The sequence below is a fragment of the Polypterus senegalus genome, chromosome 15 (assembly GCF_016835505.1).
Source record: "Polypterus senegalus isolate Bchr_013 chromosome 15, ASM1683550v1, whole genome shotgun sequence".
Taxonomy (NCBI): domain Eukaryota; kingdom Metazoa; phylum Chordata; class Cladistia; order Polypteriformes; family Polypteridae; genus Polypterus; species Polypterus senegalus.
This window is the reverse complement of record NC_053168.1, coordinates 62,652,589-62,672,122: the sequence shown is the minus strand read 5'-3', so window position 1 is coordinate 62,672,122 and position 19,534 is coordinate 62,652,589. Positions and strand designations below refer to the sequence as shown.

At 36.6% G+C, this 19,534-nt stretch overlaps 1 protein-coding gene across 1 annotated transcript in view; it reads right to left on the bottom strand.

Annotated features, from left to right (window-relative positions):
- Window positions 1-19,534, bottom strand: part of thsd7aa (thrombospondin, type I, domain containing 7Aa) — a 455,572-nt gene that overhangs the window by 42,023 nt on the left and 394,015 nt on the right. Inside the window, exons 15-19 of the mRNA XM_039736556.1 lie at window positions 14,296-14,301; window positions 13,243-13,376; window positions 12,990-13,143; window positions 6,417-6,558; window positions 545-660 (exon numbers count right to left, since the gene is read on the bottom strand). Coding sequence (XP_039592490.1) covers window positions 545-660; window positions 6,417-6,558; window positions 12,990-13,143; window positions 13,243-13,376; window positions 14,296-14,301 — 552 coding nt within the window. The remainder of the gene's footprint in view (window positions 1-544; window positions 661-6,416; window positions 6,559-12,989; window positions 13,144-13,242; window positions 13,377-14,295; window positions 14,302-19,534) is intronic.

The following is a 19,534-nucleotide window of genomic DNA, read 5'->3' as shown; positions in this document are numbered from 1 at the left end:
TACTTCAATTCGCATGGTACAGGAATGTCATTAAAACACATTTCCGTGCTATCTGCTTGGAGCTGCCTATGCAGTTTCACACAGACTAGACTAATCTAGAGATACTAAGAAATAACTAGAAAATTCACCTCTAAAGTAACAAAGAACAAAGTTTAAAAATAGAAGTGGCTCACTTAAGGCTTTCAGTGAGTCTTCATTTTTGAATGTTAAAGAAGTTGCTAGTTTTGAGCACTTTATTAAAAAAGTTGGACAGAGTGCTTGCTAGTCTGTCAGCCCCCTTCTGAATGTCAGTGAAAAGCTATTCTCTTTTGGATAAATTGCCTTGAACATTCTTTATTGTCTAGGGCTTCAAACATGTCTTTACAAAGGCAACCAAGTCTTTTACTTCCGCAATAAAAGAAAACAGAGCCCCGTTTCCCCTTAGGAGCCATCTGTGTATCTCTGATGCATAGTGCTGGAGTTTTTACTGAGAAACATCTGTTACACAGAAGCTAATGACCTTGTGTTCACAGGAATAATAAGACAAAGACAACTCAAATCTTACCTCTTCACAGTACTTAAGATCAACAGACTTGCCATCGCTCCTCACACAGTCCAGCATCCTTGTCTTAATGCCACTGCCACACACGGCTTTCTCACTCAGCTGACAAGTACTCCAATCTAGTTAAAAAAAAGCAAAATTCTGAGGGCAGCTGTTCTAAAATGTAGGGCAGAGCATGAAAAACATTAGCAAGATGTTCCTTAGTTGACTGACACTCTGATTTCTTTATGCTTTGATAAATATTTTAGTGATTTAATAAGAGAATAACCTTGTTTCTTGGTGTGTGAAGCTGGGGAAAATCGGGAAAATGAAAAGAAAAAAATAAGGGAGAATCAAAAGTTAAATAAAAAAATGCATTCTCTATGTTTGGCATTAATTAAAAAGTATAGTCAATATGAAATTATTTTTAAAAAATATTGCTAGGTTTAATATAAATTATTATGTCAAGAAAGCATGGGATGCACTTTGTTCCATGTCTTGAAATCTTTTCTTAAACTATATTTACTGAAGGTAATCCTTTCCAAATATTTGTCTGATTTAGACGTCAGCAATACTGGGTGGATGGGAGATCCAGGAAGCTCTGAACATTTTATACAAAAAGTGATAAAGGTTAGTGTGTATGTGTGCAACAATAAAGAGTTATCAAATCAACACATAGTGCCTGAATAGCATTGCTGCTTTTCTTCATGTAAAGCCCAGTTTAATGTGAGGTTTTGGTATGTTACACCAGAAAGATCAGAACCCTGGGAAAAAATATGCTCTAAAGATGAATATCAGATCTAAGTTACCCTGCATGGGTGTGTGTGAGTGTGCTAAGTGATGGACTGATATCTGTAGATGCACAATTTCATCATAAAATGCACGTTATTCCAATAAGGTCAGACTGAAGAGTCGGGTAGTGAGTCATCGGTTAAAAATACACATCAATTTTTGAGAACATTTGCCGGATTTAAGAATTGAAAATACTCTTTCAAAAAAGATTAAACATTTCTTAATTTTTTAAAATTAAAATAATATTTGTTATATTTATTACAAGTTTCCTTATAGTGTATTTTTAATGTATTATGGTCAAGCCAATGTAACTACAATAACACAAAACAGGATATTAAAACAAGCCATCAATTAAAATAACTAGGATTTATTTAAGATGAAATAGTTTCAAAAAGAAAGCAATAAAACAATAATATTTAAAAATATATAAAAAAAATGTGTGTACTTACACAATTTTTAATAGGTATAATTTATGTCTGAATGGTAAAAATACCAAAGCAGCATAACTTTTACACAGAAGCGTCTACTGTATCTCCTTTTGTCTTTAAACATTGTCATACTGCAGGCAAAGCCAGGAGATTAGTGTGAAAGCCTTAAACTAAAGAGTTAGTGATGTGAAAGGCCATGAAGTGTTTCAAAGGTGTGCAGTAAAATGTTAAAATCAATGTAAAACACAACTGGATACCACTTAAGGGAGGCAAGAACAAGATGAATATGCCTTCTCTTGCCTTTTTTTGTCAACATTCTTACTGCAAAATTCTGAAGTAGATAATGCAGAGACAGGGATTATCTGTTTATGCAAACATTCAATGGGTTGTAAATAAGAGGTTTCAAAGAGATTAATGCATGAGTAAACATTGAGTCCTTGCAAACCATTTAAATGTTCTCAGTTTATCTACATTTTTTATCAATATAGTACATGATTTGAGCAATTGTAAACTATGAGGCACCACATCTGGGCTAAAACCTTAAATTAACAGCCTCTTACCCTTGTAGAAAGCAAACCATGAGGAAAATAATACCAGTAATGCAGTCTGATTTCCTCTTTCAAGTTTATTAGGACAACCCAGTAACTTCCCAGGATGACAGCATTAACTTGGTAAGGGTTTAATTTCTCAAAGATGCATGAAAGGTCTATGCCCATGAATATTCAGGATAATTTTATTTCATTGTGTGAAGGAATGTTATCTGGTGTGTAGCAGTGATGCATTTATCTTACTACAGCGGTTTCCCAGACACCATAAATTTTAATTTGTATTTTTATGTGTTCATATTACAATGGGGTGGCATGGTGGTGCAGTGTTAGCGCTGCTGCCACACAGTTAGGAGACCCGGGTTCGCTTCCCGGGTCCTCCCTGCGTGGAGTTTGCATGTTCTCCCCGTGTCTGCGTGGGTTTCCTCCGGGTGCTCCTGTTTCCTCCCATAGTCCAAACACATGCAGGTTAGGTGCATTGGTGATTCTAAATTGTGCTTGGTGTGTTTGTGTGTGTCCTGCGGTGGGTTGGCACCCTGCCCAGGATTGGTTCCTGCCTTGTGTTGGCTGGGATTGGCTCCATATCACAATGTGATTTTTTCTTGCATGCCTCCCATATACTAGTAAGTAGAGTGCGACAGCAACAGTAGAGGATCACTACATCACATATCTGTATCCATTTCCATATCCATCTACCTATCTATAGGATATACTAATTTATAAAGTATGCATGTATATATTGTAGACATGTATATGTGTGTAGATAGATAGATAGATAGATAGATAGATAGATAGATAGATAGATAGATAGATAGATAGATAGATAGATAGATCCTGTATATATTAAGAAACACACATGACAGGTGGACTTGTTGGTATGATTCATGAGTGGCTATTGATCAGCCTTATGACCTAACTTTACGAACTGTCCCTAAGTCTGGTGGCATGAGGGCTAATGGTGCAGTATTCTCTGTAAGCCTACATTTTTCATACATAGCAAATCTATGGAACAGAAACTGAAAAACAGTATTATTAAATACTGAAGATGCACATTATCACTGTTCTCAAAACCTACATAAAACTTGATTTCTGCCAAAGGATCACTGCAAACTATCTGTTGTTGCTTTGCAACTGCTCTAATGTTAGTGAATGGGAGAATTTTCCACTCACAGTGTAAGCACCTGAGGGCACTGTTCTGAATGCTTGTGAGAAAAGATTTCATTTTCTGACATGGAAACTGCTGCAAAGTGCATGGTATGTAATATAGCTATTTCCAACAGTAGTCGAGTGTAAAAATTCTTTCCTTGACTTAGATGGAGATGGTATGTAATATGGCTATTTCCAATGGAAGTCGAGCGTAAAAAAAAGAAAAATATCACTTTGGCTTGGATGGAGAGTACTTCCATTATCTCAGAATCTAATTTCTAAACATTTGTCAATGAGACAACTCTCCCTGACAATTTATGAAAACTCTCCAGCTACTTGCTGATACATATTATTTATCAAAGTATCTTTTGCTTAGTTCACTTTTATTAAACTAATTGTGTATTATAATGTTTAGATGCTGGAAATGGATTATACTATACTCAGGTTTTTGTTCAGGCATACACTGTGATGGCATATACTTGAGGGTCATACTAGGTCATGACACTTTATTCACACGTCTCCTAGCCATATTAATTTCTTAGAAATGACTTTCTTAGAATAATCTCAATGGCACCTACTGACACACTGAAAATACATACAGTATATTATGCTCAGTTATCCACACTGTGTAAAATAAAAATTCTGTTTCATTACTTAGCTACCTACATGTCTGCAAAATGCATTAGTTAAGTCTAAGTCTATAAATTAGTTTATCAGTTAAGTCCAAGTTTATAAATTAGTTTATCAGCCTTCTAGAACTGAACATTCTATTACCGAGCCAACCAGTAGTTACATCTTATACTGGCAGCACAAGTCTATTGCTAGGAAACATTTATTTATAAAATCATGTGAACAGCTTATACCATTCAGTTCATTAAGCTTACATGACAGATAGATCAGATTATCATTTGCATAAAGAAATAACACATAGCATTATTAATTAAATCTGGGGTCATAGAGGCCAGTCCCTATTCCCATAGCACACGCTGCAAAGCTTAAACCAACCCTCTGCAGGGCAACAGTCCATTGCAGAAATACTTTTGCTTCCAGTCATACAAAGCACATAAACTGCTCCATTTACTAGTTTCCAAGCACTACAGAGCAGATAATCATTTGCACAATGAAATACTGTGCCCATTTATAATAAGGCCGGGCAATATTATGTAAAACTGGCCCCAGAAATAAACACAGGAGGGACAGATATTTATTTGGATTTATTTGGAAAAGAAGCCTTTCACTTTCTAATAACTCTTCTTTTACAACTTCTCTTGCACTTACTTTTTTATTTATATTCTTTCATATATATTAAATTAAGGTCAGTATAAGCTTGCAATATATCCTCAAAAACAGATAAATGTTCAATCTTTTTGTCCAGATTTGCTAAAGCAAAAAATACAGACAGCCAATATGTTAGGATATTCCATTCTTAATCAGTTACAATGTTTCTTTATAGTTACAAAGACAGAAAATTGCAAGCCTTTCAAAACCATGAATCTTAATGTCAATTACAGCAAAGTGTTATCATGTATAGTCAGACTCTGCAAACTGTTATTAATGATTTGTTTCAGTGTTGGTCCATGGGGTCAAAAGTGATCTTTTTCTTTATTTTAATGTTCTTTTCATGTCAAAAACTCAACAGACATTATTTTAAAACCTGCTGAGACTTCACTTCTGTAGCTGTGAATGTGAGCCAAAAAAAGAAAACAATTGAGATTCAACAAAAAAGACTAATGGCTGCAGGGAATATCGAAGTGAAGGAAAAGCATTTGTATTTTAAAGCACTCCTGCCACCGCACATTAAAAGCTTTGAACACAAAACTCCATGAACTCTTGGCAGAGGATCAGTTGCTTAGATTCTATGTTATTTTATGCCTGTATGACATGACGTAGTGGTTCTATGCGCGGCAGTATATCATTTTAACTTTAATCTGTTATGCAGTTGACCTGGATTTAAATAAAAATTCATAAGGGCAAATGAATACATGGACGACTAGCTGGGCAGCAGGATGGTGCAATGCTCAACAGTGGAGTCTCAAAGCCATAGTGACAGGTTTGATATCCAGCAACATTTGCTCTGTGGAGGCTGCAGCTTCTCAGTGTTTGGTTGTCTCCCACAACATGGAGTAGTTTGCCTGATGATTCTGAATTGGCCCAGTATAAGTGGATGATGACGATCCTTTCCAGGATGTGTTTCTACATTTACACATGTTACACAATTTCTAGATTCTCATGAAACTTTGTGTCAAGAAATTATTCCATGTTTCATGTTAAATACACTTAATGTCCATTGGTGTTACAGTATGTGGTATACCATATAGTTGATGTGTTCACAATTTTAAAGACTTTGATTAAGTTTACAAGTAATCTTTTTTGCTTGAGCCTAATGCAGTTCAGTTTTCTCAACCTATCAAAGCAGCAAATGCTTATTATACAGGGGGTGCACTTGACTGATCCTCTCCACGCAACGTTTAGTGATGCTTTGGCATTTTTGTATAAATGTAACCTCAAATGGACATTCTGTAGTACCCAATGTGCTTCAATACTGTGTAAATGAAGTAGGAAATAACAACCCCAATCTCACTGCAATAATTGTTTGTACATTGCCTGGAGGAGAAGAATATTATATCAACATAAACCATAAATCCTTCTGAATTTGCTCCTTTTAAATAAACATTGCCACTTTGTAATTACTGTATTATTAAAGTTCCTTTGATTGTATCCATGTGGGGAACCTTTACACTTTAAAATGTATTTTCCATTTGTTTTCCCAATTTGAAAGAGTAGCGTTTTTCAGAATTCAGAATTTGCTTCATACTGTATATGTGACTCCTTGTCACTAATGTAACTTACAGTAGATAAAGCTGAGACCCTAGCACAGAATTCTGAATGACAAATGTATTCTACATGGAGCATTCTCCTATTATCTGTCATCTCCTGTAAAAATAAATAACAAATTAATTTAGTAAAATATAACAAAATAATTACCTGTCACATTGTATGTGTAATGGTAGCAGTTCTTGTTGAGAATGCAAGGTTCAGTTTCTGTTGAACTAGGGCATGCTCTTCCTTCACCTGGCTCCCGTATAGAATATGCGGATCGCTCATGTGTGCGGTTTCCATTGCATGGCTGCAAAAAAATGGAGAAAATACGTTGAATTAAACAAAAAATTATCACAAACAATACAGAGCATTTTGAAACCTTCTCAACTACAAACATAGCGGCCACAACATCTATGCAAGAGGAAATATCACAGAATGATTTAAAGGCAGACAGAAGATTTGGATCAAGAGACGGAGATCTGGAACTGTGGAGTTTGAGTGTGTGAGAAACTGTGTTTATTAAAGAATATGATTAATTATATTTTACTATTAAATTTTTTTTTGTGATCCAAATTTTACTCTCAAGAAGAAAAGCACATCAAACAATAAATTAATAAATGATCATCTGACATCATTACACTACCTATTAACAATTAACCAGCGACCTTACACAAAATCACCATAAATAAAGTCAGCACCACCCTGGGTAAACTCCAAAATAACAACCGTTTCAGTTTACAAGATTACTGTGAAATGAAATGTGACCTGCCTAGAATTCTGCAGCCTTCCTAAAATGCACAAGTCCCCTTTAAAATTCAGACTTGTGGACAGCCTAACAGGTTAGACCAACTTACAATGTATCAAAAAGACTTTTACATATGCTCAAACATTTAAAATATGACTCAGATTATTCTGTTAATAACACTGAGATGGTATTACGGTGTCATGTCGTTATATACTACGATCCCAATTCATCTGGCCATTGAGACTTTACTGACAAAACTAAACGACCCCACCTTAACAGCACGAACAAAGCTGACTATTAAGGACATAATGTATCTAATATCACTTTGCCAAAATACCCATTTCCATTTTAATGGACAGAAAGAAAGCATGCCAATGGGATATCTGTTATCAGGGCTCTTAGCTGAACTGGTTATGCAGTGATTTGAAAGCGCATCTCTATCTCAGTTCATACTTAAACTGTGGATACGCTACATCGAAGACACATTTGTCATATTAAAAAGGAACCACCTGAATGAATTCTACAGCCACGTCAACTTAGTATTCCCCGCAATCCATTTCATGATGGAAAAAGAAATAAACGGTTGATGCATCAGTTTCCTTGACATTTCTATTGAAAGAGATAACCATGCTGATTCAATTAAGAGTATTTATCGCAAGTAATGTTATGCAAAAAAAAAAAAGTACTACACTTTTCCAGCAACCACCCTTCATCAGTTGTGTTAGGACTTTGTTCAAAAGGATTAACACCCATTGTAACATAATGGAATGGAAAAAAGAATGAAAGACATTATCTTTTTTGTCTTTTCACATCAAACAGACTCCCCAAGACATTTATTGAACAACGTCAATATAGGAGACGGCCGAAACCTCATCAAAGAGTCAACTCCAACTTGGTCCCTCACTACACTTACCACACCCTCCCTTCATTGTGGCGTGTCAGAAAGTATAGCACGTGTCCTGTCCAGATCTGGGATCAAGATAGTGCACAAACTGGCAAACATTTTACAGACTGTCCTTTTCAATGGTAAAAGCACAACGTCAACCACAGAGACAAGAAATGCAGCTTGACCAGCGGTATACATGGGACAAACATCCAAAAGACTCTCAACATGTATACAGGAACATTGCAATTCCATCGGTAGGAAAGACCCATGGTCTCTGATTTACACGCATACAAGTTCCACCGGACACACATTTAACTGGGACACCGTGAAAGTCAAATTCAGGGCCAATACTAAAAGTGCCAGAGAGCTGGCTGAATTGTGGATCTCTAATGAAAATGCTATTAAGAGACACTTGGACTTGAACCCTGCATATGCAGATTTAAAAAGAAGAACATCTAAATGATAAAAAAGTCTTTATGACCAACACCTTCTAAACCCCACCTTATTAATCCACCTCCCCCCTTACAACCTCCCCTTCCACCTGCTATATATTGCCTTTGATTCCTGTATGTCTAATCATTTTCCTCTGATGATGACACCTGGTAGGTTGTCAAAAGCAATAAAAAACTATTTTAAGATGCATGACTCATTTTCTCCCTTTGTTACAAATATGCAAACCATATCACAAACCTTTGACTCCATATATACACACACACAAACCAATGAAAAAAGTAATGTTTAAGAATCATTTCTCTGTAAGGCTTATTTTTGTTCATTAGGGATAACTTGTTTACCTATGAAATTTCAGCCTTACTGAGAAAAATTTAGAGGGCGCTCCATTCTGAACATTTTATTTTTATTGTTACTACACACATAATATTGCACAGAGTTCCTAACTGGATAAGTGGTTAGTAAGCAATAAACAATGAAACTGAGCACATTCTGGTAATAATCCTTCCAAGACATAAAAGAAAAAATCAGGAAGCATATATGGAGCTGAGAGGAGAACCAAATTACGTACTTCTCAGAATTGAGCCCATAGGTATAAAGGAGTGAAATGGAGAAACCATGTCATAGACCAATCCCAACCCTATATTTGGTGTACAACATAAACGCTATTTAGGATAGTGGAACTAGAAGAGATCTTACCCTAAGATACATAGAGTTCAAGTCGGACAAGATTATATAATGAAAACTTCCAGGCAGAAGGAGTAGAAAGGCCTTAGCAGTAAGTTAGCTGAAATGGAAGCAGTCTTAAGAAACCACCTTAAGAAACTTCCGTGTGATAGAGAGAGTGATGAAAGAGAAGGTCCAGGATGAGGAGGAGAATGATATAGTTCACTAATTAATGTATTTTTTGTTTAATGAATATGTTTTCCTATGCTTTATTCTGCTACAGCATCGTTTCTGAAGTGGATATTATTTTTATCTTGCAGTCTAAGTTTTGCAGATCTTTAACCAGGGTCAGATACACACACAGAGAGTATTTTTTTTGTTCTTTATTTCACTTTATACAATTTCTCGTATTAGTAATTTGTTAGTTTTCACATACCCCATTGGGTTAGCCATTGTACAGCGCCCCTGAAACAATTGAAGGTTAAGGGCCTTGCTCAAGGGCCCAGCAGAGTGAAGGGGATTCGAACCGGCAACTTTTGGGATACCAGCGCAGATCCTTAGCCTCAGAGCCACCACTCTGCCCATATTGCACATATCCTCAATATAATGTACCTTGTAAAAGTATTTCATTCCACGATAAGCATAGTACTTTTAAATTAATTCAAGACTACTATGAAAGTGACAGACCTCATAATACAATGAAAATCATTTACTGATAGGTCTACTGCTGCAGAAGCATTCAATAACAATACTAGAAATGGTAGGCAAACACAGCATAACATTCTCAAACATAACATAATGTTCTCAAACGTGCTTAATCCAGTTAATTTAATGTAACTCAGGGTTACGAGGTAGAACATGACAACTCCACACAGACAATGGCCAGACTGGGATTCAAACACAGTCTTCTGGAATTGTTAGGACAAGTGCCAGTCCAGTATATGTTTATGTAATAGCATGCATTAGTTAAGCACAAATGTTATGAATCAAAGACTTCTCATTTAGATAAATATTTATGAGATCTCCAAAGTGCATGCACAAAATACACAGTGAGTAGAGGATTAATCAGATACTTGCAAATAACTTTCAAGTAAAATTTATCAAAAGTTGCAAACATAGATGTGAATAGGAAATGCTCTTTAATTTTTTTCAGGCCTTCAGAAAAAAATGGGAAAAGCCTTTTGAGCTTTGACACCCTGTGGCACTTGTGGGGGTTTTAATCTGGCATTGCTATAGATTAAATAAAACCAGTTACTAACCAGTTACACTACTACACTATCTATCTATCTATCTATCTATCTATCTATCTATCTATCTATCTATCTATCTATCTATCTATCTATCTGTATCATGGGAAACAGCTTTAATATCAGTATTTGGCATGGCCACAATTCAACTGCACTGGAATGAAAACTTAGGTCGTGAACCTAAGTAATTTCCCCCTGTGGTGAGGGCTTGTGCCTCCTCCAGACCGCGAGGGGGCGTACATCCTGGTTTTGTTGGGGACCACGGGTGGAGGACTTGGAAGCCCAGCCCTGTAGGGGCCCGTGGCCACCGCCAGGCGGCGCCCCGATGCCGTTTTATCCCGTGTGGTCCTTGGACGGGGCTGGAGCCCGGCCGGGTCGCCTTGGAGGACCAGAGGAGGGCATGGGCCTCCTCCAGACTGAGAGGGGGCGTCCGTCCTGGTTATGCAGGGGGCCTCGGGTAGGGGGCTTTGAAGCCCAGCCCTGTAGGGGCCCGTGGCCACCGCCAGGCGGCGCTCCGATGCCGGTTTATCCCGTGTGGTCCTTGGCCGGGGCTGGAGCCTGGCCGGAACGCCTTGGAGGACCAGAGGAGGGCATGGGCCTCCTCCAGACCGAGAGGGGCGTCCGTCCTGGTTATGCAGGGGGCCTCGGGTAGGGGGCTTTGAAGCCCAGCCCTGTAGGGACCCGTGGCCACCGCCAGGCGGCGCCCCAGTGCCTATTTATCCCGGGAGCCCGGCACTTCCGCCACACCAGGAAGTGCCGGGGGGAAGACGACCGGGGAGACACGGACGGCTTCCGGGTGCGCAGCCGGCACTTCCGCCACACAGGGGTGTGGCCAACGTTAAGTGCCGGGAAGCAGCTGGAGCCCATCCGGGTTCCCATAAAAAGGGCCGCCTCCCTCCAGTCATTGGTGGAAGTCGGGAGGCAGTATTGACGGAGCTGGAGTGAGGACAGGAGGCGGCCAGGAACAAAGGCACAGAGACTGTGGGCCCTGGACTTTTGGGGAAATCGGTGCAAGAGGCACTGGGGTTTGTGAGTGCACGTGACTTTGAAATTGTATATAGTGTAAATAAACGGTGTGATGGGTGAAAACATGTTGTCCGTCTGTCTGTGCCGGGGCCACCATTCACACCCCATAGAATTATATGTAAATACAATTAATTCGTTCCAGACCGTATGAACTCTATGTAAATATATATTTTTTTAAGTTTTTAAGCACACATACAGTTAATTATACCATTGAATGCACAGCGTAATAGTAAATTAATGTAAAAACATTGAACAACAGAGAAAACTAACACTGCAAGAGTTTGCGCTATAGCTTTACAACCCACTCGCTAAAAACACTTTTTTTGAATGAGTTTTAAGCACAGGGAAAAAATGAACATTTGAAAAATCCGTAATTTAATAAACAACCAAGAACATTTCAACAATGCACGTTCGCGCCTATGTGTGTGTGTATGTCTCTCTCTCGCGGGCCTGCGTGTGTGTGTGTGTGTGTGTGTCTGTCTCTTGTGTGTGTGTCTCTCTCTCTCACGTGCGCCTTTGTGTGTGTGTGTGTGTCTGTCTCGCGCGTGCCTGTTTGTGTGTCTGTCTCACGCGCGCCTGTGTGTGTGTCTCTCTCTCTCTCTCACGCACGCACCTCTGTGTGTCTCTCTCTCTGCACAGGGAATGCACAGGATGAGACTGAACACGTGCCGTGTGGCCCTGCGCATACGCACTTCACCAGAAGACACACACACGGACACCTGGACGCACACAGGGGTTTTATTAAAGAGGATATTTCAGTGTTTAGTTAAATTTACTCTTGATACAACTTTAAGTTGTCACAATAATTCTGATCTTTTGGGCTCTCTGAGTGAAATGTAGAGCTGCATCATATCAAACAATTACAGGTTTTCATCTATTGCGTACCTGATGATTTTCTGTAGATAGAGTTCTAAATCCTGCAGTACTCAAAGCTGTATTTATTTTAGTCATTACCTCTCTTTCCAGTAAAAAAAGACTTTAAATTAGCTGTAATTTCAAAGATTGCCAATTTAATGGTTATACAGGTATCAATTTAACTTGACAACTAGTTTACTGACAACATTTACCTTCCTGTGCAAACAGAAAACTCTTTTCTCTCTCCTGTAATCCCTAAGTTGTGGTGTGTCCATCTCTTTACAAGGCAGGTATTTAATTTCTTTTCTGTTGACATTCGCCTCTTTGGTACAAGAATTCCATAATGTCATATGTTAATGACAGAGTTGCGCATGGCAGTCACTGACAATGTCCATCATGAAGGTGGAATGGCATGTTGCTCAATTATATTTCTGTCTAGGCACTGACAGTACACTTTCTATCAATGTTATTTATTTTTTAAAAAGGATTCTGACTACTTTACAGATAAATGAATGAGTATTTTTTGTTTTTATTCAAGAATTACATTAATTTTAGTCTAGCTAATACTACACAATGAATTTTCACTAAAATTTTCATTCTCTTTGAGGCCAATTTATCATGAAGAGGCACACATATGCTGATTTTGATTTTGTTTTGGTAAAGTCATTATGATTCATGCCATACTGTTTAAGTTTGTTTTCCATTGCATTAAATCATATCAGAATCAGAATCACTTTTACTTGCCAATATATATATATATATATATATTGGCAATATATAAAATTAACATACACAGGAATTACATTTAAGTTTTAGTAATTTACAAGTATTCATGATTCCTGTTTAAATATCAAAGGGCATACCAAAGGACATCTGTTCCATGGGCCCCAGTCAGACAACACACAGTCCTCAGGACAAGGAAGCTTGTTCTCTCTCGCTCCAAGTGGCATTTCTTCAGGATCACAAAGGTAGTCTTCTACTGGGTCTGAGGGCCCATCAATGGTATTCTGCATACACCTAATATAAAGTAAGGTTACAAAACATAACAATGATTTTACTTACATTTTTACAAGACATAGGAATTTTGTTCTAAAACTGTTTAACAACAAGTCTTACCTCACTTTTCTTGTCTGCACTCCCACTCCACAGTTTTCTTTTAGGTCAACATTACTAACTTTCCAGACGCTCCATGCCTCAGCCACCCAAATGTACTGATTGCAGTCACTCATGCATGGTACCACCTCATAGACCTATCCCAAGATAAACATTAACATATATTTTTTAGCATTTGATTTACAATCAGTGTAATAAACTGTATGTGCCTCCAAAAGGAGATAAAGCGGTTAAAACAATCTTTTGGTTCAGTTTTAATCAGAACTTTTCAAATGTAGTCAGCAACTCTAAAAATTAATCACAATAAAATTAGACTCATAACATGCTAACTTTCATTACGGACTTCTCTTTAAATTGTAACAGTATTTAGAACATTAGTATCTAAGTAAAATGTTAAGCACATTATGTAATAATAACTGATGCATCCTGAAGCAGTGACCAAATACTGTATACATGAAACCTAGAGTATAAAACAGATGCTATGCGTATAACAGGATTCAAAATCACACAAACACTAAATATTGTAAACTCAAATTATTCCTTTTAATTAACAGTGTCCTGATGCATATTTAACCAGGCAAATAGACTGTAGTTGTTATCCAGGAATGTGCAACACATACTCAGAAACAGCAAAAGGTCCTAATATCATCAAAGCATCTGTGATATACAGTAGCAGCCAGGCATTATCTTGTTGGAAATTGGCATCAAGGTAGAATATCAAGAAAAGTCCAATGATGGGTGACAAAATCTTCTCAATTAATGTTTGTTTGGTTATCCAAACAGCAGATTCAATTATAGGTGATAGAACATCCACAACGTGACATTTGCTATTCTGGCATTGTGATGTTCCAGACCCCTCACCCAGTCTCTTTTTTTTAGATTTTTATGGAATGCCAAGGACAATGGTTAAGCATGTTTCCATCTTTTACGACAACTCACATTAGAATAATTAACATGAAAATGATTATTGACATAGAGACTTGCTTTGTAACCATAAGCATCTTGTAGAAAGAATAATATGAGACATGTTTCAGGTAAATTCTTACAGCCCCTTACCTGAGCCTGCATGTTCATTCAGCCAATCCAATGGTTGATAAAACAAAAAAAAAAAAAAGAAATTAGACAACATGTTTAAACCTATCATTTGTATAACAGATAGATTGAATAGCAACTATTGTATCCTGTAACAGAACAGCAACATTTCACCTTTAATTATAATACAAATAATTTGAATTAATGGAAGAAACCTCTAACATATATAAGTAACAACAGCATCAATCTCTCTATTATTATTATTATGTATTTAATTATATAAAATTCAAATTATGCACACAGTGAATGCTAAAAGATAATATAATCATTATACAAGTACTTGATTAATTATGCATATCCAAAATTGTTTGCTATTTTGACTGTGTCTATAGCTAAATCTAATTATCTAAAAGTTATTTTTTCGATGTCTGTCATCTACAGTGTCTGGAGATGTTTAATCCTCAACATTTTCAGTATGAAATCTGTTAAGTGATAATAGTTAAATAATCCCTGATCTGTCAAAGGTGTTTAATGTGTCATAGTGTATAAGAAAAATACAGCATTCAAATAAATTATATTCAATTACAATTGAACAAATAGATCTTACTTCAGTGACTTTATTAATTTATTAAACAAAATAATATTGGATTTTGCTTGTAATTATAGCATAACATTCTCAAGCCTGCATTATCGAATTTAGGGTCATGGTGAGCTGGACCTTTGCCATTGCCAGCAATGAGTGCAAGGCAGGAAACAGCCCTGGACAGGACAGTCCATCACAGTGTCAGTTCAGGGTTATGTATTATGTAAAAAAAATAAAATTGTACTATTTCATTTTAGATGCTTTAACAGAAGAATGACCAGAATAGCTATAAAGATGCTGATTTTCACAGATAATATATTACTATGACGAGTAAAATGTATTCTTTTTTATCTGCCCTAAGGTACAGGCTGTGATTAAGAGGAAATATTCAAAGATGCAAAAACCAGCAGTGCACAGTCTTTCTGAACAGCTAATGGTATTTTAGAATGGTCCATGGTCTTATAATTATCCTGGGTATTTGAGACAAGGCCTAGGTTCTCCTATGAATACAACAGATAGAATATTCTGTTTTTTTATACCCCAAGCAGGCCACACAAGTACAAGCTGATTTGTGAATTCACACCACCCTTTGGTCCTTACTATTGTAACTACTTAAAATAGCCGGCTGTATCATTAGTCCCTTAGTGTGAAGAATGCTATTATTAAATTACTTGCCATAAGCATAATTATCATATTATAGCAATAACAGAAAACACAAAGATGGAGATGAGTATAACATAGGTGGGTGCACATTTTTAGAAGTCACTGTGCACTGAGAAAAGGCAAAACATTTCCTATTATTTAAAAAGGATGATCAGGCAGATTCAAGTAACTATAGGCTAGTATGTTTAACATGCATTACAGGTAAATTAATGGAAGGAATTATTAAGGATAAAATTGAGCAACACATGGCAAGAACAGAAGCTTTAATGAACAGTCTGCAGGGGGTTCAGACAAGGGAGGTGGTGTTTTACCAACATGATGGAATTCTATGAGGAAACAACAACAGGATATGTTCAGAGTGCAGCATATGATATTATTTATCTTGACTTTCAGAAAGCATTTGGTAAGATGCCACATGAGAGGTTGGGCATCAAACAAAAAGAAGTGGGAGTTCCATGTGTTGTTTGTAGGTGGGCACAACATTGGCTCAGAATTGGCTGACATTAAGAATGGTGATCCACAGGGGTCAGTGCTAGTGTCGCTGCTATTTTTAGTATATTTACAAATGATTTGGATAGGGATATAAGTAACAAGCTATTTAAGTTTAAGGATGATACTAAGATAGATGGATTGGCAGACAATCTAGAATCCATTGAATCATTACAGAGAGACTTAATAATAATAATAATAATAATAATAATAATAATAATAATAATAATACATTTTATTTATTTGTAGACACCTTTCTAAACACTCAAGGACACCGAACAATAGATAAAACACACATTATAAACAAAAGTAAAATACGAAAATTCAAATCAGACAGAGCAATTGTAATCAAACAGAAAAAGCAGTCTTAAACAAATGAGTTTTAAGTTTAGATTTGAAAAGTGAAAATGATTCAATATTTCTAAGCTCAGATGGTAGTGAGTAGTGAATGCTCTGCTCCCCATAGTGGTAAGACGGACGAAGGGCACAGTCAAATGGATGGAGGAAGAGGATCTAAGGGTACGAGAGGGAATGGCAACATGGAGGAGGTCAGACAGATATGGAGGGAAAAGGTTGTGGAGAGCCTTAAATGTTAACAGAAGAATTTTGAATTGAATGCGGAACTTAACTGGACAGCATACAGGCTTGGGCAGTTTTGTAGTACATGAAATTTAATTTAAGTAATTGTAAATTATTACACGTAGAAAGTAAAAAATTTGAATACATAAATAGAGGTCTGAAAATTGGAAGTAGACCTTATGAGAAGAATTTAGGGGTTGTAGTTGACTTGTCACTATCAACTGCCAGACAGTATTCAGAATTCAGTATTAAGAATGCTAACAGTATGTTAGGTCATATAGCATGTGGAGTACAAGTCCAAGGAAGTTATGATTAAGCTTTATAATGCACTGTCCAGTGTTGGTCTCCAGGCTACAAAAAGAACATAATAGCACTTGAAACAGTCCAGAGAAGAGCAAGTAGGCTGATTCCAGGGATACAGGGGATGAATTATGAGGAAAGATTAAAAGACTTGAGCCTTTTCAGTTTAAGCAAAAAGAGATTAAGAGGAGACATAATTGAAGTGTTCACAATTATGAACAGAATTAGCACAGCAGATTGAGAGTTCAGCAAGAACATGGGAACACAGTAGAAAACTTGTTAAGGGTAAATTTCGCACAAATATTAGGATATTTTTATTCACACAGAGAGCCACAGACACATGGAATAAGTTACCAAGTAGTGTGGTAGAGAGCAGGACTTTAGGCACTTTGAAAACTCAACTTGGTGTTATTTTGAAAGAATTATGTGGATATAACTGATGAGTTTTGTGGGGCTAAATGGCCTGTTCTAGTCTAAATCTTTCTAATGTTCTAATGTTTTCTTCCACATTTTTATTCTAATCAAGATTAGAATTTTGATTAAAAGTACCAGAATCTGTCCAGTTAATGAAAGGAAAGTTAAGTACCCTACTGAGAAAGTGCATACTCCAGTGAAGAAAAAGCACAGTAAATGTAATCCTCTCCTTGTCTGAAAGTTTAACTAAAAAGATGCTGCCAATAAACAGATATATGTGGGGCATTCAATAATCTACCTACTCCAGTAGGAAAGAAAAATATTTTTCAAAAAACTTTTCTTTTATTTTTAAATATAGTCCCCTGATAGCTCCATACACTTCACCCACTTTTCCTGCAATGACTTTAAGCCCTTTGAGAAAAAATCTTTTCGACCTTCAAACCAGGACGTCACAGCTGCCTTGACATCTTCATCATTTGAAAACCACTGTCCACAGAGTGATTTCTTCAAAAGTCAGAGCAGGAAATAATCTGAGGGAGCCAGGTCAGGACTGTAGAGTGGGTGGTTCAGCTGCTGGAATCCACATTCTCAGCCCGTGACTGAAGTGACATGTGAACTGGCGCATTGTCGGAAAGAAGCTTACTTGATTTGCACAAGGACTCTCCTGATATCCTGTCTCTTGGAAAATTAAACTCGCACTGAGCCACAACTGTGCATGAGTAACTTTGAGACATGTCACAACATTCTCAGACTTGTTTTAACATGCTTGCTTCTTTCTTTCATACTCAGCTAGATAAATTATTCAACACCCCTCATATGTTAGTCAGGACATATTTTAATCTTATTTAATAAAAGTAAGCTTATTTTTATGTAATGTGTTCTTTATTTTTTAAATATGTTTAATAAATACTGTAAATACTTAAAGTGCTTTGGGAACATCTCCTTCGCAAAAGACATTACATTTTATTTTATTTAAATTCAATTATTTACTATAAGCCTGGTTGATTTTAAGAATGCAGTGTTGTATTTTTTTTTCAAAACTGTAAATGCACAAAACATTAATACAAATAGTATCATATTTTCCACATTTTTTGTGTTGACTTATTTTCATTATTTCATGAACATGACACTGAAAAACTGCATGGCACTTGACAGAAGATGAAATGTTTTTCACTTTGATATCACCTGCAGGGCAACATATTTAAAAGAGTCACTTGTGGGATGAGGAAAAAGCTTTTTGGTCCACAAAATAAGAAAGCAAAGAATGCCTCAGGAGGGAAGCAGCATAAAAGTGCTTGGAAGGAGATGCCATTTGTCATAATTGTGAGAGCTGGGTAGACATGGAGAATTATTACAAGGGGGAAATTGATAACCTGTGCTTTCTGGCTGCGTTGTTTAGAATTTACAGTGTATTACAAAAAGGACTACCACATTTAAAAATAAAATTAAAACTGCATTACTATTTCAATGGGTCACTGGTAAAATATTCTCATGTACAGTATGTTGCCATCGTATTATACTGCAAGCAAAAATGGATTTGGTAGTAACTAAATTTACATGACATAATTTTTGTTGATCTTGTGTAAAAACAATAGCCCTCATCAACGTGACCAGAGGACGGCTACTTATAGTAGAGCCAAATTTTTTTTATTGCACTTGTTTATAGAATTTACAGATGCATGTGCACACAGGAATTCTGATTTTTTTTTTTTAAGTAGCAGAATACAGCTTAGTACTGTAAAACTGCAAGAGTAAATGTCATCTTCTGAATTTTTCAAACATGCTTAACCTAGGCTGTTTTACAGGTTTATCCACCAGATTCAGCAGATCAGCTCATATTTTTTATAATCTAATTAGGCAGATATTGGTGGACTGTGGAATACAATAATTAGATTATATCTCAATCATCCATTTTTAAAATTCACACCTTATGGAGCCTAACCTGACAACAACAGGTACCTTATTGTCTTAATTTCTTTAATTAATGAGTTCTAAATTTATGTAATTAATGCTGCTATTATATAAACAGCTGGAATATTCTTAAATGTAGCATTTTTTTTAACACATACAAACACACACAGACACACATATATAAAAGGACTAAAGTTATTTTGAAACATTTGCTCACAGGAAGCGCCACACGTGCTGCGTTTTAAGTGCTTCTATTGTTATATCTCCATATCTCTTAGTTCTGTAAGAAAAAAATGTACTTAAAACTGTCTGCCTGTTCAACTG